This window comes from Epinephelus lanceolatus, chromosome 5, assembly GCF_041903045.1.
Source record: "Epinephelus lanceolatus isolate andai-2023 chromosome 5, ASM4190304v1, whole genome shotgun sequence".
Lineage (NCBI taxonomy): Eukaryota > Metazoa > Chordata > Actinopteri > Perciformes > Serranidae > Epinephelus > Epinephelus lanceolatus.
In genome coordinates this window covers 18,910,653-18,937,925 of record NC_135738.1, presented here as the reverse complement: position 1 = coordinate 18,937,925, position 27,273 = coordinate 18,910,653, and the positions used below count along the sequence as shown (strand labels likewise).

Below are 27,273 nucleotides of genomic sequence, written 5' to 3'. Positions count from 1 at the left end.
AAAAGGGCAGAGTGTGATCTGTGATGAGATGAACTATATCCCCCTGAGACCCGAACTTTTGTTTTGTTTGCATTTCTTGTAGCTATTTTGGATCAATAGGACCTGATAAGTATAAAAAAACTAAAAATTGTCAGTGCTACTTCTCAAATGAGATGATGATAAAGTCCAAATGTCTTCAAATGAGTACTTCCTAATAAACAGTGTCTTAGCTTGTACTGTTGCTAAAATTTGTCAAATTTCTTGCAAGGTACGATGGGCCCCAGTGCATGCTATTTTTACGGGCCCTAGTGCTAGATTTTGCCGCTAAAATAGCTACTTTTTATTGTGTCATGTCATTACATTGTCAAAAGCGACTATACATTGGACAGGAGCAACGTACAGTACATATTACCCAGCAATCATCTTTACATATCTGTACCAATTGGAAAAATTATGCCAATGGAGAAGTGCCAAAAACTGCAGTTCCTCTAATGGCCACTTGAGGCTGGCTCCAAGAGTGAGTCAACCCCCATAGACCGCCATGTTAAGATGCCCAACTTTACAGCAGAAATATCGACAATGTTGACAACCTGGTATAAAATACAGTTTTGGTCTCTATAGCTAATTGCCCTGTTTGTGACGACTATACAGTACATGATTTTTATATGTAACTCACCTATTTGGATTTTAGTAAGTCTTAAAGTGATGCATAATCAAAGGCGGGGTCTCTCTGAGTGACAGGCCGTCTGCACACTTCTCCACAGCTCCACCCTCACACCCAAATTGGTAACTTCTGGCTCCAAAAAACCAAGATGGTGACAGCCAAAAATACTGACCTCAAGGCTTCAAAACAGGAGTCCACAAACCCGTGGATGAAATCACGGTTGCCATGTCTGTTATTTTTACAGTCTATTAAATGTACATGACAAAAAATACCACAGAAAATAAGAAATTATTTTTCAAATTGAATGTTTTTTATAGTTTATTTATAGCTTTTATAGCGTATGTAAAATAAGCATATAATTTTGTTGCCACAGACTATTTTACTAAAAAGAAAATATAAGGAAAAAGACAATAAGACATAAATAGCATCACTATCAATTTACTGTGAGTTCTTATTTGATCACAATTGTATGTCTGAGGTGGCAATCTGAATCACTTGTAAGTGCCTGTTCTTCTCTCCCCCACCCTGAGGAACCCCAAGGCAGCCACACTGCCTGCACTGTTCATATTTACACCCCTGGCTGTGACATGCACTGACATACATCTATGGCTTTGACACTATCTTCTCCTAGAGGATGTTGCATTTTCTCTCTCTATCTCTCCATGAAAAAAAATCCCAACTGATTTTTTTTATAAACATTAAAACACAATTAGACACTTCATGATGATAAAATTATGAGCTATGGAAACATTTGAATTGGCTTGAACTAAGCTGCACCATTGTAATTACTTCACTACATTTCAGAGGGAAATATTGTACTTCTAAATCCACTAGTCTAAATTTAATTCATAACATTAGCTACTTAGCAGATCCAGATCAATAATACAATATATAATTAACATATAAAGGAGGATGCATGTGTATGGATAAAGATAGACCTATACTACCCTACATAACAATGCATCAGTGAGTATAATTCCATAATATAATACAGCATTATTCTGAAATGGGCCCTTCTGCATAACGACTTTTGGTGGCCTACATGCATACACTGACATATTTTTACCAAATGAGTACTATTATCATATTAAAGGGATGACATTAAGGTTACATTTAAAAACAAATAAATTAGGACTCTAAAAGTAAAGTCTAAGTAGGCTAATTGCCTTCTAATTGTCTTGAAGCTGTACTAGTTAAAAATGTTGCAATGTCGCCCCCATGAGGACAAACACTATATTTTCAAAACCCCAAAGACAGTGCAAACATGTACCATCAGCAAAATGTACTTCAGTCATTAATATGCTTTTAGATGAGGAATAAAAGCGAGTGATTTGTGGAACAGTGTGTTTTCACAGGCCTCTGGTGCAGGATGTTACGTCACTGGGAAATGTTTTTCTTTTGTATAATTTCTTCTGGCTTTGTTACATGCGTATGTACACAAGTTGTCTTATAAAAAAAACTGTACATATGCATTGTTATATTGATCAAACAATACACAGACATACACTATATCTCTTAATGTCTAGATAGCATATCAGTATTTGATTGTAGCTTGTGATAAACGGCTCCATGATGAAAAAATAATGTGTACCAAACAATATCCTCCACAGTCAGTGACTATCACATGGTCACGTTATCAAAGGTCAGCCAGAAGTGTGTTGTTGTGAATACAAACTTCCTGAATCCTGGAAACTGCTCAGTGAATTCCATATTTAAGATTAAGAAAATGACAATGATCAGTGCAGTAGATGACAACACTGTGAGTGCAGCTTGGAGTCCAGATATGTCACAACCCTTGAACACAGACATATTAAAGTTCAGACAGAGAAGAGTGAGGCAACATTTGTGAATCATATCGGGTCATATTGCTCTGATTTGTCAGCATCACAAACTTTTATTATTACATTTTTCTTCAGGCCACATGAATGATTAATGAACTGTTGGCTCATTTGCTATAGATGCCACTAAGACATAAAAGTTATCACTGTGCGTTTAGGAAATGTAACAGTAAGAATCTGTGGATAAGAAATTAGCTGTTTGTTTGTTTCTTCTGTCTTGTATTTATATTATTGTATGACTTGATCTGTAGGTTATTCTTGTACTAAATGGATACAACTGTTTGTGAAAAAACACTGTCACAGTCATATAACCTTGCCATTACCATTATACTTAATTTCCTTCATGGAACCTTGGATAGGCCTAATATAAATATAATTTAGAGGAGACAGGGTGGGGCAGTTTTATGCTGCCTGCAGCCATTATCAGTGCCATAGTTGTGATCCCTCAATAAAACAGGCACAAAGAACCAGATGGGACTCAAATCACACCAGGTAATACTTCCAAAAGTTGTAAACTGAAGTGACACTGGGCTCCTTGCTCAAAAGTCTCCTCCATTTACAGCTCCAGTCTCCTACAGTGAAACAGAAAACAATGTGGGCGTGCTGCGACAGTACATGCTGCGTTCACGTAAATCAGGAATATCTGACATTTCCGAACACCACTTAGAGTTGCACTTGTCCGTTTCGCCCGTTTCGCCAGTAATTCATCCTGTAGACACAGGAAAACAACAAAACCTTTAAGTTTATTTTGTAGCCTAAATATGGTTTACAGTACACTACAATAGGGCTACGCGCTGGCAGACAGAGCCAATAATCTACTCGACAGGGCGGAATAACATCCAAACACGCCCACCTTAATGTGCCTGAAGCCACATCCACATTTTTTGTGATAAGCGGAATTGTTTCGACAGCTTATTAATACAACAAAACACCTGGAGGACGTCAATTTGTGAAAGTGACTGATATCGGCTCGGTTGTTATGAAGTTTAGCTAAATAACGTTTGTTCAACCAGGAACCTTAAACTGACAGTAATGATCGCTTCTGATTGGTTGAAAGGTGAAAGGGGGCGGGACGAACATTCTGAACTTCAGGGGTGGCAACGGCAAGTTCACGTCGGGGTAACGCTCACGGGTTGTGGAAGTCCTGCCTTCCTCACCGAGTCACAGCCAGTGGGACTATTTCCTGTCGGTTTTTAGGGAATTAACGGTGAGACAGACGGTTTAACGAGCGGTGAACACAAGTGGTGGTCAAGGTGAGTATTAAACAAGTGTTGAATTCTCTTACATTGCAGTGCTGAGGCGCTGACAGTTGATTACGCAGCATGCAGCAGCATCGGTTGAGCTCAGGTTAGGCTTCACAGAAGAGGATGTAAACGCCCCAGATAATCTACATTTTATGTGTAATAAATTACCTATGATGCGGCTGTGCGGCTCTCTGTTATCTGTCAAAGTAGGGTAGAGACTGAAGAGTATCTGACAAAGTCTGAGTGTCTCCCTCAAGCTAAAGCAGGTGCCCTTATTATGCTAACGTGTACTCCTACAGTTGTTAGGACATGTCACCTTAAAGAAGAGTTCACCGGTATGAATGTGCTCCTGTTATGTTTGCTTTCCCATGTCAGTTTAAGCTATGAAGCTATGGGCTGTAAATCATGACCTCATTGTTTATCATTAGTGCATGTCAGAACACTGTCTCCAGGCCACTCTCCAAACATTGCTGCCTGGGTTATTTACAATAGTCATGACTCCAAAAGCCAAATCTACTGCCTTTCTACCTCCTAATTGTCAGACTGTAAATGTGGATCAGCATAATAAGAAGGGCATGTTGATTTATTTTGAGTCCAGGACACTGAATTGTTGCCAAATGAAATGACTTGACACTTTTTTTTTTTTTTTTTTTACAAAGAATGGCTGCACTGCGTCGTCTGAAGCAGTGCCACTCCACGGGCATTGCTATCTCACATTTTCACACGAGCAGCCGTGCCTCTGCCAAGCAGCACTACAAAATGCTTGTGCTCGGAGGAGGAAGTGGTGGCATTACGATGAGTGCACGGATGAAGAGGATGATGGGGGCTGAGAATGTAGCTGTTGTGGAGCCCAGTGAGGCAAGGATCCAGTAGACTGTGATAATTAATGCCCACACTTCTCTTTGTGTGTCACTAGAAGACAAAACAAGCTATAAATTGTGAATTCGTGTTTACATTTTTATGTTTCAGCTCCTCAGAAACATGACAGTAACATTTATGTTTTCTTCAGATGCACTACTATCAGCCAATATGGACGCTGGTTGGTGCTGGTGCAAAAACTGTAGCCTCATCAGGTCGCCCCACAGGGAGTGTTATGCCGTCTGGAGTGAAGTGGGTGAAATCCAAAGTTCAGGAAATAAACCCAGACGCAAATACTGTCCGCACAGATGATGGGACTGAAGTATGTTTGCCGTGTGCATTGAAGTTATAAAATCATTTAATAATGTGTCATCTACTGGCTTGGCACTGAGTATTTACTTTCTTTCACATCACAGATCACCTATGACTATTTGATTGTGGCTCTCGGTATGCAACTCCATTATGAGAAGGTAAAATAAAGCTTTGTTCATTTATAGTAAACTTGTACCATTGTATATAAAGTTAGTAAATCCCAGGAAATGTATGCTTTTCTACGCTGCAGATCAAAGGATTGCCAGAGGGGTTTGAGCATCCAAAGATTGGGTCGAACTACTCGGTCCAAACCGTGGAGAAAACGTGGAAAGCACTGCAGAACTTCAAAGAGGGCAACGCTGTGTTCACTTTCCCAAACACTCCTGTGAAATGTGCTGGAGCTCCACAGAAGATCATGTACCTATCAGATGCCTTTCTCAGAAAAGTACTTAAAATTCCAAATGTCATGTAAACGTTGTACAATTTGAAACTATCAAGTGTGATTTTTCCAAATTAAATCAAGGTATTTTTATGTTTCTATCCAAGACAGGAAAAAGAGCAAAGGCCAACGTAATGTACAACACATCGCTTCCTGTGCTCTTCGGGATCAAGAAATATGCTGACTCATTGTGGGACATTGTGAAACAACGTGACCTACAAGTGAACCTGAGACAAAATCTGATTGAAGTGCGGGCAGACAAGCAAGAAGCTGTGTTTGAAAACCTCGACAAGCCAGGCGAAACCAGTGTGGTGGAGGTAAAACTGTTGTAGTAAACAATAATTTCAACATCGTAGTGTAGTATTAACTTTCATACAATGGACAACCTATTCCATCACGTGCTGTGTGTGTTCCTTCCTCTTTAAATTCTTAGTTTTTTGTCTGTGTGTTATGAACAACCTAATAAAGAACAGATTATTTCTCCCTTTGCACATAAAGATATGCCAAAATAGGAAATAAACTTTGCTGTTTGTCTTTATTAGTATGAAATGCTTCACGTCACGCCACCAATGGGACCCTGTTCTGTGATCAAAGGCAGTCCGCTGGCAGATGAGGCTGGCTGGTTGGATGTCAACAAAGACAACCTCCAACATAACAGGTATCCGAATGTGTTTGGGATTGGAGACTGCACCAACCTGCCCACAGCCAAAACAGGCGCTGCTGTCGGTAGGTGATCATTGTGTCATTAGTGTGAACATTGTAATAACGCAACACTGGAAAGCTCTCTATTGCTGCATGCAGTCCCTGTACTTAAATCTTTTGTTAACTGCTTGTGGGTTTTGTAATTTGAAACGTACTGTCCTCAGTAAGTGTATTGCACAATTGTGTATTTACACAAGACTATAAAAACATAGACCACGCCTGATAAAGCTTGCAATGTCGGGACATTAATGATTGGTATCTGACATGTTGTATGATTATCTCAGTTTACCTTTGTGTTTGAGTGTACCCTTACATTTGAGAAATGTTTTGCACATGATGCAGACATATGGTGAACAAAAATAACCCTTTGTGCCTGGCTAATTTAAACTAACTGTGTCTGTGCCATTTCCTGTCTGTTAGCTGTTAGTAATGGGAATTTCCTGGCAATTTCACATCACTGATGATAGCATCAGGTTGTAAATTTGTGTTATGACTTCTTGCACAACTGCAGTCTGACTGCAGTAAAGAATTTAGCCTAATCGTGCTCATCATGTTTAGATTCAGTGTATTCGTGCGAGGTATGTCATGCTACATGACACACCTAGTCATAAGTGAAATACCATACCTTAATAATGTCTCTCATAACTATGTTTTCATTCATTTATAATCACCTGAAAACAAGAATCATTGTGTTTATGTCACCTTAGAATGAACCGTTTATACACAGAAGGTGTGGATCCTCTTCTCACAGAGTCTGTCATGTTTTCACATTGGCCACTGTCGCTCTCCTACAAGCTTGGCATATGGGAGAAGTTTAAGTTCTGTAATCTCACCAAAGATGCCACTAAATCCTACACTAGACCTTTAAAGCTAATGTTGTGTTTTTAACATTTTAACCTAAGCATGTTGAACAAGCTAACTTAATTCTTGCTAACATTTTAGTGCAGGAAAGTTAACTTTATGAACATGACAGTCTCAGAATCAATCGACTGTTGGTCTGATGCCGAAAAGCCTCGGGGGCCAGTGGCCAATAATATGGGAGATCCAGCGTAGCAAGCAGATACCTGGGCCAAGACCTTCTCTTCCTAGCGCTGGTCATTTCAGCTAATCAATATGACAATATCAGCATATGAATACAGATACATTTAAAAAAGCTCTTAAGGCGAAGTCATCAGCAGACGATAGCCGGTGTGATCTAAGATTGCATTTCAGTCAATGTATTCTGCCTCTCCACACTGACTTTTTACGTGCAGCTCAACCATGATTGGTCAGTACTACTCAGAGTACAAATGGACACCAGAACACTAAAGTAAACAAAATCTTGTCCCGTTGCCTACAAATTCTAAATACTTTGGCATGTATCTTTTTATAGAGATGACTAACTTGCTAACACAGTATGCCACTTTAGAAAGCAAGCTTAAAGAACAGCTGAGGCTCACCACTTAGAGCTTGGATGACTGTTGAGCACCTTTTCCCTTGATGCCCTACTTCAGTGAGCCCTCTACTGATGAAACTTCGTATGTACATCAGTTTAACTATAAATCAAATGCTAGTCTCATCCAATAAAAGAATATGTTGCTGTTACAGCCTTCTCCTTTAAAATACATAAAATGCTTTGGGCAGAATGTAGACCAAATTCACTTAGTTTGCTTCGGTCAGTCATCTCAGTTGTTTGCTTCTTGACTCATGGGAAGTCCAACACACATTTTACATGGATTATATGAAAATTAATGCACTCTAAGTCTAAAAAAATCGTGGCTACAGAGGATACATTTTGGATTAGGTGAAAACGGGGGTTTCGTGGTTAGCACTGTTGCCTCACAGTAAGAAGATCTTCAAGCCCACTCAGGCGGCACATGTAGATTTTTGCACTGTGCCGCTGATGTAAAGTTTGCATGCTCTCCCTGTTTTCCTCTGGGTCCGCAGTCCATAGACACATCTGCTAGGTAAAATGGCAACTCTTAATCCTCCACGAGTGTGAGTGTTTGTACATGTGTGCCACCTCAGTGATACACTACTGACCTTTTCAGTGTGTGCGCTGCCTCTTTCCCAGTGTGTGGTGGGAGAGGCCTCAGGCCCCATGCACCCTCTCACATGATAAGTGGATAATGAACATGCATGTATGGATAGTAAAAAAAAACACTGGATTTTCTTTTACGCCATTAAATGTTAAACTTTAAATTATTTGCCACACTAGTGGTAGGGCACCAAAGAATAGCTACATTACCATTTTTTATTCAAACTATTTTCCTTTCCTTTGTGTTTTACTACAGCCCCTCTGGTCTCTAAACTTCTACAGTGTGCCCCAGATCCATACTACATATTGATTCTAAGCAGATTTTTATTTTATAGTATGTTCACACTGGAAAGGTGCTGTAGATGGATGCTAAAATAAATTGTAGATGGTGGTGATGCATCTCCACAAAGATCTTGGAGAACAAAAATAAGTAATGAGTCTAAAGGATGGCACTTTGCTTTTTATTTGTGAAGTTTGACTTGCAGAAACATTTCAAAGTCACAGTTTGATGGACATTTTGTGTCATTTTGTCAGTGTAAAGTATGCTGATTTGTGTGTGTGTGTGTGTGTGTGTGTGTGTGTGCTTACTGCTACAACTGTGACAGTTGTAGTACTCACTGCACAGAACTAGTATGTAGGATGGATTTTGGACACAGTGTAAGTCTTCTTGATTCCTAAAAAGAAAACTAACACATTCATTTCAAAGAGCTTATCATTTGTTTTCTCATTCTCAGCTGCACAGAGTGCCGTCTTGAACAGAACCATCAGCAAAGTACTGAAAAATGAGAAGCCAGATAAAATAGTAAGTGACACATTAACATCAGACCTTATTCATATTTGTTCTCTGTTGAAAAAAAAATGTGCATATACATAATGAGTAACCTCCTTGTTCACAGTATGATGGCTACACCTCGTGTCCGTTGGTCACAAGCTACAACACAGTCATTCTGGCAGAGTTTGACTACAATGGACAACCCCTTGAGACATTTCCCATCAACCAAGCCAAAGAACGAAGACTCATGTACCACATGAAAGCTGATGTGATGCCTATCCTCTACTGGCATGGGTTTCTACGGTATGTACACGGTTATAGGCTTACCAATAACATGTTGAAGCTGGAGTGCGGTACTTTTACATTTAAATGAGCGTCTGTTACATTTAAGCCCTTACCAGACGAGCTCTCACAATGCTGATTAAGCCACCAGGGAAAGCTCTCCTTATTTCACATATACTGGAGTTGTCTACGGTAACATTTACCAAGCTGGGACAATGAAAGCGATGTGTTTTACATGAACTAACAGGAGCCAAAGGGGAAAGTAAGGAGGGAAAGACCATAGCCACGGAGCAGCGGCTAGGAGTATGGCAGAAGCTGGGGTGGAAAATCCTAAGAAGTCTCTGGAGTTGATGCTCCGAATATAAAAGAAACTTGGCGCTAAGAGAAAGGATAAAATAAGAGAAAGACTTTAAGAGAGTGTTCAGGTGGGGTGGGGGAGATGGGGAAGCAGGCCAGAGGAATGTGTCATAAGCAGGCAGCAACCTGCTGGTCTGAGAAATGAAGCCAAAGCTGAAGTGCCAAAAACTGCGGCTCCTTGAATGGCCATTGAGGCTGGCTCCAAGAGTGGGTCAGTTTCCACAGACCTCCATGTTAAAATGTTCAACTTACAGCAGAAATAAAAAGTTTTGGTCTCTGTAGCTAGTTTATCTGTTCCTGACAACTGTAAGGGGGTACATTTTTATAAAACTCACTATTTAAATGTTATAATAATAAAATAAATTTGAGAATAATAATTAAAGTAAATGTATAGCCGTAGCTGTGGCTATTTAAGTTTTTTTTTGTTGTTGTTTTTTTTCAGTTGATGAAAGATAATGTAACATTTTGGTTGTCTAAAAAATTTTTGTTTAGCATTTGGTTGCACTTAAAGACCCTCTCAGGAGTCATATGTTTAGATTGTGCGATGCGTACATTTTATTTTGATGGTTTAAAGCCTGTTCACTAGCAAAAATTAGCATTAGCATTGTCAGTGGTCCGGGCATGTGACACTTATAGGAGGCCCTGGGGTAGACCCAGAATACACTGGAGGGATTTATATATCTCAACAGGCCTGGGAATGCCTTGGGGAAGCTGGAAAATGTTGCTGGGGAGTTGGACATCTCCCCAGCAATGCACCATGCTGATCAAGCTAGCAGCTAGTGTAAGGATTATCTCTACCCTCACGTCCAGATAGGGTCACTTTTGGCTCAAAAATTCCAAGATGGCGACCATCAGAAATGGGAGTCCACAAACCACTGGGTGACATCACGGTTACACCCATTATTTGCACAGTCTATGGTGATAAGCATGTTGTAGTTTCTGTAATTACTCTCACTGTCAGATGTAGCAGACAAAAGTTCTGCACTCCAGCTTTAACAGTTGGTTGTAATGCATCGTATCACATTTCATTAATGGTCTGTTTATTTTCCTTCTGTCAGGGGCCTGTGGGGCGGACCAGGACCATTCAGGAAACTCTTCCATCTTGGGATGAAATGAAACCTCACCATCAGTTTGCAGGATAACAGTTATATTCCCAAAACTTTTAGGCAAAGACGTAGCACATTAAATTCACCATAAAGGGGTCCGTACAGGGGTAACATGTATGGCCTGGACATCAAGACTAATCACAAGAAGATCGATCAAGTTATCATGAATATTGAAACATTAAATCTGCTGTAAGTGGTGCGCTGATATTAACATGGAATAAAATGACTCCCTGTAATGAGAAAGAGCAGAAACAAAGTGAGATTTAAATTTTAATTCTGCTGTTGTGTGGAACTTCTAGCTGCTTAGAGGTCAATGTTTTGTGTTTTTTTGCGGCTCATTGAATGTAATGTCTTGCTGCTTTCACCAACCCCATTATCCAAGCAGATATGAGATTTTTATTGGAGTCTAGAACAAAAGTTTGTAGATTTGCAACCCTACTGTAGGTGCACCACTATACTTTTATAAGCCAGTAGGTTTCACCTGAGTCCCACAGCCTTACTGGGGTTGGCCAGGTTCTTCCAAGGTTTATTCAGCTTCTTGCTGCATGGTATATAATCCATGTTGCCCACTTGCATCCAATTTTATTTGTTAATTTTCACATAGGATTATTGAACAACTATTCTCATTAATCACAGTGTACGATGTACTCTTTTTCAGATTGCTCCACTACAGATTGTGTGTATTGGTGGAGGTCAGTTATTGTGTGTGTACTATTTTGCCATTTAAGGATTTTGGTTGTCTCCATTTTAAACGCTAAAGCATCCAGTCTGTGAAAATGTATTTTTTTCATAGTACTATGTCAATCATTTGTGCTACCAAACCTTTAGTATGAGTCACTGTCTTCTGGGAAGGGTCGACCATTAACATGGAAACGACCACAAGTGCTTTTCTTACACGTAAACATGAATGTCAGATATAGAGTTTGGTACATAGTGATTATTTTTCTGAGTGCTTAACTGAGTTATAACATCTTGGTGGTTATACAGTCACTGCTGACTTTGTGATTGTATTTTTAAAATTATTACTCTTTAATCATTTAAATGACTCTGTACACTTATGAATCTTTAATTACGCTGTTAAAGAACAAAGTGAAATTGTTGCTGAAAAATCATAAATATATACTCAGTATAGTTTCAGTCTTGTTGCACTTTGTGGAATTTTACATCTGCTGGTATTACTGAAACACTGAATGTTATATTTGAGTTAATTATGCTGTGATTTTTATATTTTATTGTTTGCTTTTTGAGGTCCCTGATTGGTATGTTCTCTTTAGGCCTCAGAGCACAATCTGCAGTTGGTGTACAACTGGCCGACTCTACATGGTCTGCATTCAAATGTGTAATGTTTACTCTACTAAATTGGCTGTAAATGCACACCACCCATTTGACTCTGGTGCTGTAGCAGAAAGGGATGTTAGGAATGTCTTTACATGTCCAAGCATATTAACTGCACTCCAATTCTTTTATTTTACATTATTGAAAATTCCCATAGTTTTGCAGTATTGTTTTCAGATTGAAAAATGACGCCTTTGAGTCGTCAAAAATCTTCAGGATAGACTTCCAGGATAGACATTTTGACATGCCATGCACAGGTGTATTTAATAACATCAATGATAGCTGCATTCCACTTCAGGGAGGCACTGATAGAGACCTTTTTGCAGCAAGTTGATTGGTAGTTTGGCTGTGACTGCCCTCCAGGCAGCCACTTCATTTCATAAGCAAGTTTCATCCCTCCAGGGCCTGAAATTTGCTTCACAATTTGATTTAGTGAATATCTATTTCTTAATAATGCAGCTGAATACACAATGTGTCTCAAATGCTCTTCTTTGCTGGTGTAAAGTTTGGACAGCTGGGATACAGCAAAAAGCTATGAAATTCAGATGACCCCTCACATATTTGCTTGTTTGTATACTCAGTTTGATATTCCAGTAACAGTTTATAATCACAGTGCTGCTCACCAGCCAACTTAAATCTCTTATCTGCAGTTTCCCACATGAGCTCTTTCAGCTGCATTGGACTGAAAACTAAAAAAAAAACAATGTTAATTGTTATGCACTTTAATTTTCAATCACTACAATGTTAAACATGGCTGCAAACATGTAAGAACTTCTGGCACTCTTCAGGCAAAAAGATGCCAAAAAGTGTTGTCCTTCTTAATGTGTGACACACACTACAGATAATGTAACTGCTGTGGTGATTGTTTGCAGCAGTCTTTACATTCTTTACAGCCTCCTTGTAGTCGCACAACAATACCAGCAGGGATAAAGTGCAGTGTTGAGTCTCAGTCAGGCTGCGCACACGCATCGGAGGCTTTTTTCTGTTGACTCCGCCACGTTGGTTCTCCTACGTGTGTGTGTCGCATTCCCCTGCGCACCACCAACGTTATGTTTGTGATGAGGCGGGAAATGGCGTCCGCAGACATGTTTGGTCTTTGACTAGCTACCGAGCGACAGACACAGCTGGCAGCAACAACCACGGCTCCACCTCCACCGGTGGCCGCCACGGTCGTGGCCGAGAGCTGACAACGCTGCGGCAAGTTTTGAAGAGCTCCCTGGATCGTCAGTAAGTAACGAGCGGCGTCAACATGTAAACAAAAAATGTTTGTCCCCCCCCCGGTAGCCCGACTGCTGTTAGCTAGCTAGCTAGTGGCTAGCGTTAGCCAGCGAAGGGGGCGTAGTCTAACGGCTGAAAATAATTATGGAAGCGAACTAAATGACGCGCTAGCAACAGCATAGCTAGCTGATAAATGGATTTATGCTACCGATGCATAGATGTATAGTTTGCATGTTAAACACAGATATGTTCACGGGGACACATGTGAGACGTGCTGTGGAAGCTGAAGTGAATAATGTCACGGCCTTGCTTTTGCTGCCATTGGCGTTTTGTTAGCCTGGAAGCTAACTGTAGCCGCTTGTGTTAACTAGCCGCGGAACCCACTGACAGCATCTGGTTTAAGTTACATTAAGACACAGTCATATTGATAGCAGGTATGTTCAGCGGATAGGTGCCAGATGTTGGCACATTAACGCACAGTCTTGTCCTAACGTGTGTTGAGCACCAGCGTCAAACCAGCGGTGGCTGTACACTTGGCTTTTGATGCTAAATACCAGCAGCTGGCTAACGGCGCTAGCTGACGTCGTTGGTGTTAATACAGCCTGTCCAATGTTACATAACGACAGACAGCGATGCTGATATGCTACCAGATATGATTTAGCAACAGGTAGATAATAAAGCTGCAGCATAATGCACCAAACATGCTTATATAAAGCGTTTACTAAACATCAGCTTAATTTGAACATATTAAAGGCCTCTGATAATGTAGTTTATCACCTAAGTTGCACCGCCTGCTCCACTGACCGGTCTGTTTGGCGTACTGTACATTAATAATTTGTACCCTAAACTTACTTATGATCTTGTTAAGTAACCGTGGCAACCAGTGAAATATGAGTTTATCCTTACTTGATCGTAACATTTAGACTGAAGCTACAGCATGATTATGATCAAACAGTTGTATTAAACTGGTTTAATGTAGCTCACTCATTTTGATTTCTCAAACGTAATACATTTATTTTACTCATATTTTTTATAGAAAATAATGTCATTTATTCCAGTAGCTTCCATTCAGTCAGTACGGCTCTTCTACTATTGTATGAAAGTATTGTTTTAGAAGTTAGATGTTTTGTTTCAATAGCTTTCATGTAATGTGACCAGGCTGATGAAGGGTGTCAGTGTTGTAATATTTTTTGGCGTTGGTGTTAATGACTCACTGAGTCACATTACATGAAAGCTAAAAATAGAAAAACAATAATGCCATGAAATTATTGTCTCTACTTTTTAAACTGAGAGCAAAAAATGTCTAAAAACATCAATATATCAATGTATAAAAATCACCACATATCTTTTGAAAAGTTGAATTGAAATCTAGTTAAACTATCAATGAATTTAACATGCAGTGTACAGGGCTGGGTATCAAAGCCTAGTAACTTTTTCGGTATTGACCAAGTTATCTTGTTAACCTGTTGATTATATAATCAACTATATAACTGTTGATTTTTCCCTACCTTTTCTTCTTCTTCTATTTTTAGATAGTTTTTTTTAAATCTATTAACTTTTTGCAATTTGTGGGATATTTCTTACCAAGTTGCTCATTGCCTTCTACCCCCCAGGTTTTTGAAAGAAATTGCACCAGTTTACTCAAGGTTCAAAGGTTTAAACAGCAAAGCTATTGTGCAGTACAAACCAAGTTTCATTTAGTCCAGTATGATCAGTTCCTCCCAAACAGACAGGACTTTTCGACGGGGAAGTATAAGTAAAACATATCTATGCTCTCTATAAAGCCAGACTTCATTGACAAAACAGAAATATTACCTCATTGAACACAAGAGCTGTTTGTCTACCACTGCCTTGGTCAGTTAGTTTGTGTGACTTTGGTGTTTTAGTTAGTTCAGATTCAGCAAAGTCACAGAGTTACACAAAAAGCCTATCAAGGCAGCGGTACATCAGCAGCTCCCGAGTTCAGTGAGGTAATATTACTGTTTTTGTCAATCAAGTTTTCTTCACGAATTAAACGTAGCATTGGGTAAGTTATTAATATACAAATTGTCATTTGGGGGATGATGTATTCCTTTTAATTAAAACTTTTAGCTGATTTTAATTAGGGAATATTCTTGTAAAGCTGCTTGTAACACCCTGTAACATTCAAGAAGTTCAGGCCGCTGTGTTTGGTGTTGCCGTCATCATTTAAGCATTGTTTCTTAACTTTCCTTTCCCTCTTGTCAGATTTTTCTATGTGACGTCGGAGCACGATGAGGCTGAGAGTGCGTAAAGCTCCTCAGCAGCTAAACTTAGGCCGCCGAACCCACCCGACCCAGGCCAAGCGGAAACACCGTGAAGTGGAGCCATCTCCGGTGAGAGGTCAAGGCAAGATGCAGAAGAATGAAACAGGCCTGTTCTCCACCATAAAGAAATTCATCCGTGGAAATGCTGTTAAGGTGAGCTCACATTAAGATTCCCAGCTGCTCTTTTACCATTTTGTGTTTGCCGCTGTAACATAATGATACACGTGGGAGCACACTCTCTTGCTTAATGCAGAGAAAAGCAGTGCCTCAGCTGCATATTGTGCTGATAATTTGAAACAGTGACTCACACATAATAGCGAGGAGTGCTTTAAGTTTCCTGACAGAAAGTCTCAACACAGCCAACATTGTTTCCTTCTCACTAAGTTTCTTTGAACTTCCGCTGTTTACATTGTGACAGCTGTTATGAATTATAATGATTAATGGTATGGTAATTCCCAACTGTAAAGCCCCATAGTGTCTGTTTTTAACAGAAAAAATAGAGCAGGCTGAGAGCATTTCTCTTAAAGCAAAACATTTCCCCACTAATGAAATTGTTTTTTACTTGAGCCACTTTCAGACATGGTTCTCATTACTTGGGTGTCTAAATATCACTTGAGTCGCTTTACATGAAAGTCTTAACAACAATCATACTGGGTCGGACCTTGTAACATTTCTGTGACTCTTTCAACACAGTCGAAATTGAATGTAAGTAAAGGGTGCAGCAGCTCAAAGTAAAAAAGATGCAGAGTGAGTATGAAATGAATAAAATTAAATACGTCTCTTATTTCCCTGCACTCTACAAACTCTGTGAAACACCATGATATTATCATCTCCTGTGCACAGAATAAAATCAAATAAGTTTGGTGGAAAAAAATAATTTTACATAATTTCTAAATTTAGTACATTTCTTTTTAGATGTGGACTGAGACACAATGGTATCATGATTTTATTTGCTATCATTACTTTTTTCCTACAACACTACTAATTGGCGTTCTCATTATAATAAAGTGCAGAGTCTTAAGGCCCAGACACACCAAACCTACATAAAAGAACTAGTGCCAAAGGCGACTGACTGTTGCCTCATGTCGCTGTGTCTCGGCCAAAATATTGTGCTTGAACACACCGCAAAAACTACAGCCATCGACCAACTAGTATGGGCGCTCTGCGGTTGCATGAGAGGAAATAACTCTCCCTACCAGCAGGCAGCAGTCGTCTGTATTTGAGGGAAACCAGAAGACTGACAGGACGGAGTCAAGACGCTAGTTAGCCAGTTAGCACTTTAACAACACAACCCAGTGTTGAAAGAACATATTTACCAATAACATAATAACATAACAAGTACAAACTGTTTCTGCTAAGGGCTTAATGGCAAAAAAATAATCTTGCCTAGTGCAGAAAGTTTGTTTTATACCCTCTTGACTGTAGTTGTTTGTTTGCTTTGCTTGTCTTAGTTTCCCTTGTGGTGCACTGGCCTGAACTGCCAGAGTGATTTCATTCACAGACGGGCTGCACCAGCTCCGACATCAATACAACATGCTGAATCTAGTAGTGCTCGCTTCTGTATCTCTGGTTTTATTTTCCTCAGGTGGAGCAGGACATCCCTGCAAAGAGGAGTCGTATTGATTGTAATTCTGAGAGCGATCTAATTACTTCAACACCACAGACTAGAGGCCTTACCAACAAAGCAGTCTCCAGAGTTTGCCGAAAAAGTCCAAATAAAGGTATTTAAGACCCAGTAAGAAGTGTTGTAAAAGAAATGTCTCAGCTTCACTGCAGCGTACAAATCATAAGCCTTTAACCAAAAAAAAAGAAACCATATACAGATAAACAGAAATCTGTACAGACATTTTTGGGGTTGTTATTAAAGTGATGTTGTTTTTCAGACACTATGACCTGCAACAGTAAACCCATGAAACCAAACGGTAAACTAGAGGTCCCCGTCGAGGCAGCAAGCAGCCCACCACGCACCACCCTGCTCGGAACCATCTTCTCTCCAGTCTTCAACTTTTTCTCACCAGCAACTAAAACTGGTAATATAAAAGATGGCTTTAATATTAATGTCAGAAATGTTTTGGAATAATTAAATGTTCTTCTGTGGTGTGTGACCAAACTGACTGACAGACCGCTCTTGTCATCTGTATGTAGCCACTCCTGGTTCAGACTCTCCTGGCCAAGCGGTGGAGGCAGAAGAAATCATGAAACAGCTGGACATCGAGCCGGCAGAAGAAATGCCAAGCAGCACTCTGACATCCACAGAGGGCATCACTCCGTGTCACCCTGCCCCGATGTTACCGCAGAGGCTTCAGATTACCTCCGATCCAACCATAGAAGAAGGAGAAATAGTCACAGAGACTGACATGCCGCCATTAACAGGTACGACCACTCTCAATAATAATTATAATGCATTTTATTTATAGGCGCTAGAACCCATGGTAGTCAAGCGGGCAGATGGTGATGTGAGTTGGACTGCAGAAGAGAATCTAAGAGTAGGGGAGGGTGTGTAGATGTGTAGGAGTTCAGACAGGTAGAAATGATACTGGCGGCTGAATTCTGGACCAACTGGAGTTTATGAATACACTTGAGAGGGAGCCCAAAGAGGACAGAACTGCAATAATCAATATAAGATGTAACCAAAGAATGAACAAGGATAGCAGCGCTCTGAGGTGTAAGTGACGGGCGGAGACGATTAATATTTCGTAGATGAAATTTGTGCAGACTGAGTGACATTATTGATGTGGGCTTCAAAGGACTGTGTAGTGTCCAGGATGACACCCGGACTCTAACCTGAGGGGATGGACGGACTTTTGAGTTGTCAATGGTCAGAGAGAAACTGTGCGGGTTCTTTTTAATGTGGGAAACTCTCTTGACTTTCAGAAGATAAACACTAACAGTTGTCATTTATTTTTAACCTGCTTTGATGATCGGATGGGTGGAGTTTACAATAGTAGGATGTCAAATCAAATTAATCTTCTTTTGGCCATGCAGATTTGTAAACATGACACTGCTCTCAAGTTGGGTTTTCTCTGTGTCGTTAACAGTCAAACTGTTAACATGGTTGTCGCTCAGCTTTGTAATTCAACAATAGAGAGCCAAAGTGAAAGTGAAACTTCAGGTCCCGTTTCAGAAGTAAGAAAACCTCATTCAGAATCCCACTGACATTAGTTGGAAAACTAAAAATCCAGCCTTGGATTAGAGCCTTTCTCAGCAGTGTCCATATGTTTAGGTAAAGATGGTAGTGAAAGTTAGTTAGCCTTTAACAAACAGCCTTCCCTATAAGCTCTGGACCATTGTGAGTAAACGTTATGGGGTGTAAAGGTTCTGAAACTGAGACAGAAACCGCGACATTAACTTCCAGTCACATGTCGCAGCCTCTCCCTCGACTTCTAATAGCAAGTGCTGCTGATTTGTCTCGTGACTATGGACAGTAAATCCCAGGAAGAGGCTTCACGACAGACCGATGACAGAGTTGGTGAATAAGATATTGATGTTCAGAAGCTGGTGGAACAGAGGGTAATCTGAATGTGACGTCATGATTAGGGCTGTGACGATAAGTGCGTCACTGTGGTCATGTGGCACTGCTACGGTGACGAGGTCAGCACTGCTTTTTTTAAAAATATAAATACAATAAATTCATTGAAAAAAAATGCTGATTTGGCTCTGATGCAGCCCCTCTGTCTGCAGTCACCACTCTGTAGCCTCACTCAGTGTCCCGTGACAGCATTGTCTCATTGGTTACACGTCACGAGTAATAGCCCATCAACACTGAAGGCTGCTGTGCCACAGTGAAAGGCTGAGACTGGAGTTCCTCTGGTGAGCGAGCGGACTGCTAATTGAAGTCACTGGATGTAACTTCAGTTGTGTAAGTGCAAGAACTGCAAGGAGAAGTAAAGCGAATGAGATGGCACGGTCCTGCTGATGCTCATTTAACCCGCAGTGGACTGTTCATATGAGTCAGCTGTGAATAGAGAGGCCATTCTGAGGAGCTGTTCAGACACTACACTGATAAACCAGAGAATTATACAGTTAAATACAATTATATTTATGATGTACACGCACATAATGCTCTTAAATAAGTCACTGCAGTAACAAAAAATCCATGCCACCACAGCCCTAGTCATAACTTTGACTCTTTGTTGCTCAGGAACATAATATTTTAACTCCTTTTCCATCTCTCTGCCGATCAGCTCCTGGTTGTATGCCAGACGGTGGTTACCAAGATCCGTTACCTGCAGCTCCTCCAGAAACAACGTATGAAGAGGAATGGGAAGTTTTTGATCCGTAAGTTGGTTTGTAAGCAGCTTTTAACAACAGTGTTTATTAAAAATAATTCTAAAAATAAGTTGTCAAGCAAAAATAAGGAGCTTTTTGTGATCAGATGTCATCTCACATCCAAGGTGACATTACATGCTGCCAACTTTAAACCACTAGATGGCAGCAAACACAGGACTGTGAGCCTCTGATGTCATGAGACAGCATGTTTACACCACTACTGTACATCATGAGACTAAAGATTATATAACAGTTCAGCTGATTCACTCATCTTTTAAATATTTAAACACTTATTTAAATCTTTTCAGACCTTTGCAGTATTTAAATTAGTGGTGACAAGACAGACTCTGTGCTCTTACCTCTTAATATTTCAGCTGGATTAACAACACTAACATTAAACTTTCCTTGTTGTAAAAGTGTTGCTTTTTGTCGGGTAATTGATTAACTAAATGAGAGCCTTTTTTACTGTCTCTCTGCTTTAAGATACTTCTTCATTAAGCACGTGCCTCCGCTGACAGAAGAGCAGTTAACACGCAAACCAGCGCTACCTTTGAAAACACGCAGCACACCAGAGTTTTCTCTCGTCTTGGATCTGGTAAGCAGTGAACCGTTTCTTGCTATATATAACATAATGAAAGTACATTGACTGTAATTGGTTTTTCCCTTCTTTTTCTGTCATCAGGACGAAACTCTGGTGCACTGTAGTCTGAATGAGCTAGAAGATGCAGCCCTGACATTCCCTGTGCTCTTTCAAGATGTAATATACCAGGTAATAACTATTAAATGTTGTTCTCTAATTTAGAGGTCTCTATTTACTTGTTGTGGTGATTAAATTTCTTCTTCTTTACTTTTTAATCTCAAGGTGTATGTTCGGTTGAGGCCCTTTTTCCGTGAGTTTCTTGAGCGCATGTCTCAAATGTATGAGGTGAGATGCAGCTTCAATTTCCAAGAGACTCCAGAAAGTTTCTGTTCAAATTAAGGTTTACATGTTGCTCATTTATTGCTGCTGTCCGTTTCAATTTCAGATTATTCTCTTCACCGCTTCAAAGAAAGTGTACGCTGACAAGTTGCTCAACATCCTGGATCCGAAGAAACAGTTGGTCAGGTCAGTTACCACACGAGACTTTGAAGTAGCTTTTATGATAAATATTGTGTTTAACACTCTGTGTGAATGTGCCTCGAGTTAGTTGTAGAGATGAGGAGGAAATTAAAGTGTCAGCTCAGATTTTAACAGGATGTACAAGCGCAACCACAATAAAGCTAGAGGAACTAGTTTGCTATCGAGTCGGGGTGTAACGGTGCACAGAAGTCACTTTGGTGCAAGTTCAGTATAGCAGATAAAAAACAAAATATCAATTTCGAACAGTCAGCAGAAGTGTGAAGACAGACGAAATCCTCTTGCTGGGTTTGTTAATGAGATAACATTTTTCCCATTGGCAACTTTGGTAAACTTTTTTCATTATATATCCAAATACAAACTAAATAGAGAAATAAAAGTAAAAGCAAAACTTGTGGATGAGGAGGAGTGTTACAGTTAGTTCCACTGTGGCTGAATTTTAACATTCAGAGCGCTCACATGAATCATCCTGGTGATTGGCACATCTGAGTGATGTCATTGAATGCTGGCAAATGTATCTTAGCATGTACGATGTGTTTCCATTCCCATCTCCTCTAATGGCTGAGCAGTGCAGACACACCATTGTTGTCTTATACACAACTCTGCCACACACCAATCAGCTTGTTGTCTAACCTCAAAATGTTGCTAAGGGCGTAAGGCTAAAAATATCCAGGCGGAACTTGTGCTTGTGAATTTTGGTTCCACGTTAGTACCACATTACGTGCATCAGTCCAGTATGAATACAGGAACTGTTACAGCCCTATCATGCATGATTCAGCCAGGAAAGTTGACCAGCCTTACTGTACAGACGCCCCACCGTTAAGTGGCCCAATGGGGCAAACAAAACTCCACCACTGACCCAAATTACCACATAAGACACCTTTATAACACTCAAAGCCAGGGGAATTATTACAAATAAAACAAGCAAACAAGACAACAAAAATCCCAGGCTGAGAGGCAGCAGGACCAGCAGTCCCCACACCAGAGGCCTCTCTCCTCTGCTGCTGGCACAGGAGCTCTTAAACACCTCCTCCATGCCAGGTGTGATGCACATCATTAAGTAATGCAGCACACCTGGACAGATCTACAGTGGAGGGAAAAGGGACAGCAACACAGAACACACACAGCCTCGAGAAGTGAAACATGTCATCACTCAAAGCTTGAGTTCTTCGCTTTCTTTTTCTGACAAATAGATGAGGAAATAAAAATCATTTTTTTTGCTTGACAGCAAATATTCCTCCCTCATTGTGACTTCCTCGTCGTGGGTGTGTTTTGTAATGGATGTTTCTGGATGTTTGCATAGTGCTGTTGCTGGTTTTCAAGTTAATCAAGTTTGCTTGTCGTAGCAACAGTGAAACAAGCATCAATATATGCACTGATGTTTTTGTTTATCCTCCACACACACCCGTGCTTTCTGATCTCCTCCACACCTCTGACGTCTCAATAAATCTCCATCCATTAATACAGTCTGTACAATAGTCTGGGTGGATGCAGCAGTAACTTCCTCTTCCTTTAGTCAAATAAACAAATGAGAGGAACCTGTTTTGCTAACAAAAAGCAGACATATCTGGATAGTGCCAAAGTCAGTATGAAGAGGTGAAGAAGTCGCCCTTTTCTATACCAGTTTCTTTCTTCTTTAATTGTGCTGTTTTTTTTTTAAAGTAAATGAGGATTATTTTAAGTCAATATGGCCTTTTTAAATATTCCACTACAGGGATATTATCAGTTCTTTTTGTTTGTCTTGTGAAGATCTTGTTGTAAAGCTGTATTACTGCATTAGTCTTTCTTTCTCTCTCTTTTCATTTTAGACATAGGCTATTTCGTGAGCACTGTGTGTGTGTTCAAGGAAATTATATTAAAGACCTAAACATTCTTGGACGGGATCTTTCCAAGACGATAATAATCGACAATTCACCCCAAGCCTTTGCCTATCAGGTACGACTTTTTCACACCAACCAGTAAACCAGTTGTTTTTAAACTTGCTGTTTCTGCCAGTGTTTGTGTGTCACCGTGATATCTGAGCACAGATTTCTGTGTCTGTTGCAGCTCTCCAATGGAATCCCTATCGAGAGCTGGTTTGTGGATAGAAATGACAACGAGCTTCTAAAGCTTGTTCCTTTCCTCGAGAAGCTTGTGGAGCTGGTATGTATCTCAACCTCTGTCTAGTTAGACTGACACCTTAACACCACCGGTGGTGTGTTGTGACTAATCCACCTACTCTCCCACTGTGGACAGATTCACGATTAGATGCACAGACACACAGCGCCTTTTATATTTACAGATAATAAGAGCTGATGTAAGAAAAACATGTCATCAGTGTTGAGCAGCTACGACAGAACGTACTGCATTATGATGAATTCTAAGATTAATGTGGATAAAGTCACAGGGTTTAGATTTATTACAGATGACAAAGATCATAGGAATATTTTTTAAAAGATTCCTCAAAATAATCCAAGCACACTGAACACATATTTTAATGCAACACTTTTTGTTGCTGCAGTTTTCACAGGTTTAAGTTAAACATCTTAGAGTCTCTTACGCACACAGAAGAGTTATTTCTCTCAAATTTTGGTTGCAAATTTGTTTAAATCCATGTTAGTGAGCACCTCTCCTCTTCCAAGATAATCCATCCACCTGACAGGTGTGACATATCAGAGTGCTGATTGAACAGCATAATTACTGCACAGGTGTGCTTTGGATGGTCACAGTATAAGAGGCCGTTTACACGTACACGGTGATTTTGATAAACAGAGACATCTTCCTTCGTTTGTGCCCTTCGTTTACACGCAAATGGAGATTTCTCCTCTGAAAATGAGTCTTTCTAAAAACTCCGGCCAGAGTGGAGATTTTGGAAAACTCCGGTTGCGCGTTTGCATGTAAACTGAGATAAACGGAGATAGACGGAGTTATAGGCAGCCCACGTCACAGTATGCGCCAGAACTTGCGCCTGTGTCAAAAGTGCGACCTATGTTGCTATGGTGACAATGGATACATGGAAGGCTTGAGCTTCTCGTTACACTGCCACCTACAGGTTTGGCATGCTCTTGTGTATATATACACAGGTAAGTGTAAACGAAGAATTTTTTGAAAACGGAGACGGTGAAATGTCCGTTTATGAAGATAGCCGGCAACGTGTAAACGGCCTCTAAGACCACTCCTAAATGTGCAGTTCTATCTTGGAAAAAAAAAGACCCTTATTAGGACTTGACAGGACTAGCTCTACAGAACTGCATTTTATGGGTCATAGATAGAAATCAGTATCAAATGTACCATTTGCATCGTGTAATGTGACACATCTTCTTCTCATGGAGTTGATTAGGTTGTTGATTGTGGCCTCTTGACCCACTCCTCTTTAATGGCTGTGGGACGGTGCTTTTGTGTGCATAGAAATAGTTTTAATTTTTGATTTTAATCATGAAAAATGGGAGCAAAAACAAATGTGTTGCATTTATATTTCTGTCCAGTGTGTGTTGAGCTCATTGTAAGATACTGAACTGTCTTAGAGCCTGTTTATACCTGGTATTAACATGCATCTTGGGCGAGATGGTCACAAGCGGATAGCACCAAATACAAGTGTAAACGACCACTCAGGTGCATTGTGATGTGATGTCTCAAACCACTTGCTAAGGTGGTCGGGGACGCATTTGACCACATGTCTTTGTAGTGTAAACGCTGCGGTTTACTGGTGCATCCCTGACAAGGACTATGTCATAAATGTAGGACGTGGTGGTTGCACATTTAACAATGAGTTAGATGCTAGAATTCGCCTGACAGCAAAATCTCCAGCTGTACTGACACAACCACTAACATGACTGGCGAGCAGCTAATGAGGATGTAGACGTAATAATCATGTGCAGGGCCCTTTTACCTTCCAGTATATGACAAAGCAGTGACAAAATCAGAACACAAGTGGTCAGCTGGAGACGCATGATACATACAGGTGTGAACGAAGATGTGTCTCAGCTGTCCACTTGTGTTTAGATCACTAATACTACTCACTAATACCAGGTATCAACGGGCTGATAGAGAGGTGTTGATTTGACTGCATCATCATTTTGGAGGCTGTTTGCATTGCTGCTGTTGTGTTAAAATGAGAAGTGTTTCTGGTATTTAATTACCCATTTGTGTGGTGGACAAAATAATACTAATACCTCTCAGTATAATGCTGTACAGTGCAGCAGCACCACAAACTGCAGCCTCCAGAAAGATAGTGGAATTGAATCAACACCCCTCTAAAGCAGTTTCAACTCGCCATTATAACCATGAAGGTATTTAGGGTTTATTGCAGGACTGTTGTCTTGGACTGCATTAGTCTGGACACTGATGGATCTTAGCCCAGTTCAGACCAAAGATTCACGACGAGACAAAACAGTTTTAGAACGTTAAAGAGACAAGTTGCAGCAGTGTGAAATGACCAGTCTGAGCTCGACTCAAGCCGGTTGATGTTGTCGCCTGCAACTCAGTTGGTCAAATTGCTGGCTGATGGTTTCAGAATGTAAAACATGTCACCTGTTTCTACAGCCAGTCGGCTTGTAGTGAAGTCAACCACAGACGGTGTGTTCGCTTGCTGTGACAGGTGCTCTGTCTCTGCCGAGCCCTCTGTTTCAGTGCTCACGGTGTGCTGGTGTCGGATAGTGGGTCGCTGCTGCTGCTCGCTGTATGTGCTCATGTCCCCTCACACACACATATTCTCATTGACTAACTAATTGGCGCTGCTTATTTATATTATTGTGGTGTATTTATTATGAATACAGTCCACCTGATGCTTGTTTTGTTTCTGTTTTTTGCCGTTTCATCACCACTACTAATGCAGCTGTAGCCAGTATCTCACCATCACTATCCTCATTCATATTTTAAGAAGCTACAAATTATATTCAGCCACAAAATAAGCCTGAAAAGCTGGAAATCAGAACAGAAGTACAGAGAGTTGTTGCATAGAGACGATACGACGTCTCATCTAGTTGCTTTAGTGTGAACTGACATGTTATTATTGTCGAGAATCTTTGGTCTGAACTGGACTTAATACTGTGTGTCACTTTTGAGTCTTGTTACTGTCAGTTTGCCCACATTGCTGTTAAACTAGAGTCCCTCTTCATCAACAAAGTTATTATTAGTCTCTGATCTGTTCTCTCTCGTTATCACAGAATGAAGATGTCAGACCGCACATCAGAGAACAGTTTCGTTTGCACAACCTCCTTCCTCCAGACTGATGACCTCGTCTTTTAGTTCAAGATGGTATCAACATTGGGAAAAAAAAAAAAACGGACTCCCAGAAGAATATATTCAATGGATTTCTCTTTGCAAACATTGCCATTATTATAATTATTATTATTTTTAAAAGAAAATCATGCAAAAAAAATTGAAAGTTACGTTTGCGTCAAAAAGCCCTGGATGTTTTTCTACTCGCTCACACCAGATTCAGAACAAACAAACTGACAGACTTTCCACTTTTCGCTCGCTTCTTTTTAGTGCGACTTTTGAAGGCGGCTTCCTGGAAGGTATTTTGTCTTTTTAAGAACCATTTTGGATTGACAAAACTGAATGTCATGCAGTGTTGGATCACATGGACCTCGGTGGCTTCGGCCTGACCTCGAAAGGCCAGTCAAACCTGTATAATATTCACTCTATTTACCTGTAAATACATGTACATAGTTTTTTTTCTTCAAGGTTTTTAAGTCATTTTATTTTCACTTCAGATTTTAGTATGTTATTCTTTGACTCGGTTGCTTTTATAGACCAACAAAATGTTAGTGTGTTTTGTTTGAAGTTGTTGATGAACAGCTGCTTTTCTGTTGTATGCCTGCATTATTCCTGTGATGCTTTACTCCATTACATGCAGTTGTCTGTAATAAGGTGCAGTTTAAAAAAAAAACAAACAGTCTCTTTGGGAGAAAAAATGTTTCTGAAACGATATTTTAAAGCTATGTAATGTAAGCTAGACTTGGGTCTCAACTGAATACAAAGCCATAATGGCTGAATTATAATTTTGGAGATTTGTATTGGACTGTCCATTTCTGATTTCGACACCTTGATCGTCCTCTTTGATGAGGGGAGGGGTGGGGGGGTTCAGGCATCTTGCACTTTGACATCCAGCCCTTTGTAAGTTGATGTAAAATCTTGTCACTTTTCTATACAGGTGTGTATCACCTCGATTTGTTATGTGGGGGGGGGGGGGGGGGGGTAAAAAAAAAAAATGAAATTGTAGCACCAGCAAATTGCCAACATGTTTGCTTTGAAATCTTGTTTTCCAAGGCGTCTTGTATGTGGGATCTTTATGATGTAGGAGTCACAAGTTTTATTGACTATTGAATGATCACTCCTGTTGTATTCAGTGTTACTCAATGGTTTCCTTGAAAATAAATACATTTTTATACGAGTCACAGCCTCCTGCTGATTATTAAATACATAACTCTGGTTATATTTCAGAACATTTTGATTTATTTCTTTAACTTATCACATTAACAATCACTTAATACAAA

General features: G+C 40.1%; 2 protein-coding genes across 2 annotated transcripts; both read left to right on the top strand.

The window, feature by feature from the left end:
* The first annotated feature begins 3,594 nt into the window (after nt 1–3,594).
* Nucleotides 3,595–11,707, top strand: sqor (sulfide quinone oxidoreductase). Its single transcript, XM_033635994.2, has 10 exons — nt 3,595–3,734; nt 4,385–4,583; nt 4,735–4,905; nt 5,000–5,053; nt 5,146–5,340; nt 5,442–5,651; nt 5,877–6,060; nt 8,788–8,855; nt 8,950–9,128; nt 10,523–11,707. Exons 2-10 carry the CDS (start codon nt 4,386–4,388, stop codon nt 10,578–10,580), a joined length of 1,317 nt encoding a protein of 438 aa, XP_033491885.1. The 5' UTR covers nt 3,595–3,734; nt 4,385; the 3' UTR covers nt 10,581–11,707.
* A 1,120-nt stretch (nt 11,708–12,827) lies between these two features.
* Nucleotides 12,828–26,670, top strand: ctdspl2a (CTD (carboxy-terminal domain, RNA polymerase II, polypeptide A) small phosphatase like 2a). Its single transcript, XM_033635581.2, has 13 exons — nt 12,828–13,132; nt 15,350–15,561; nt 16,994–17,129; nt 17,292–17,438; nt 17,554–17,781; nt 19,593–19,686; nt 20,161–20,272; nt 20,360–20,446; nt 20,540–20,602; nt 20,703–20,782; nt 22,603–22,729; nt 22,841–22,936; nt 25,939–26,670. Exons 2-13 carry the CDS (start codon nt 15,376–15,378, stop codon nt 26,002–26,004), a joined length of 1,422 nt encoding a protein of 473 aa, XP_033491472.1. The 5' UTR covers nt 12,828–13,132; nt 15,350–15,375; the 3' UTR covers nt 26,005–26,670.
* The last annotated feature ends 603 nt before the right edge of the window (nt 26,671–27,273 follow it).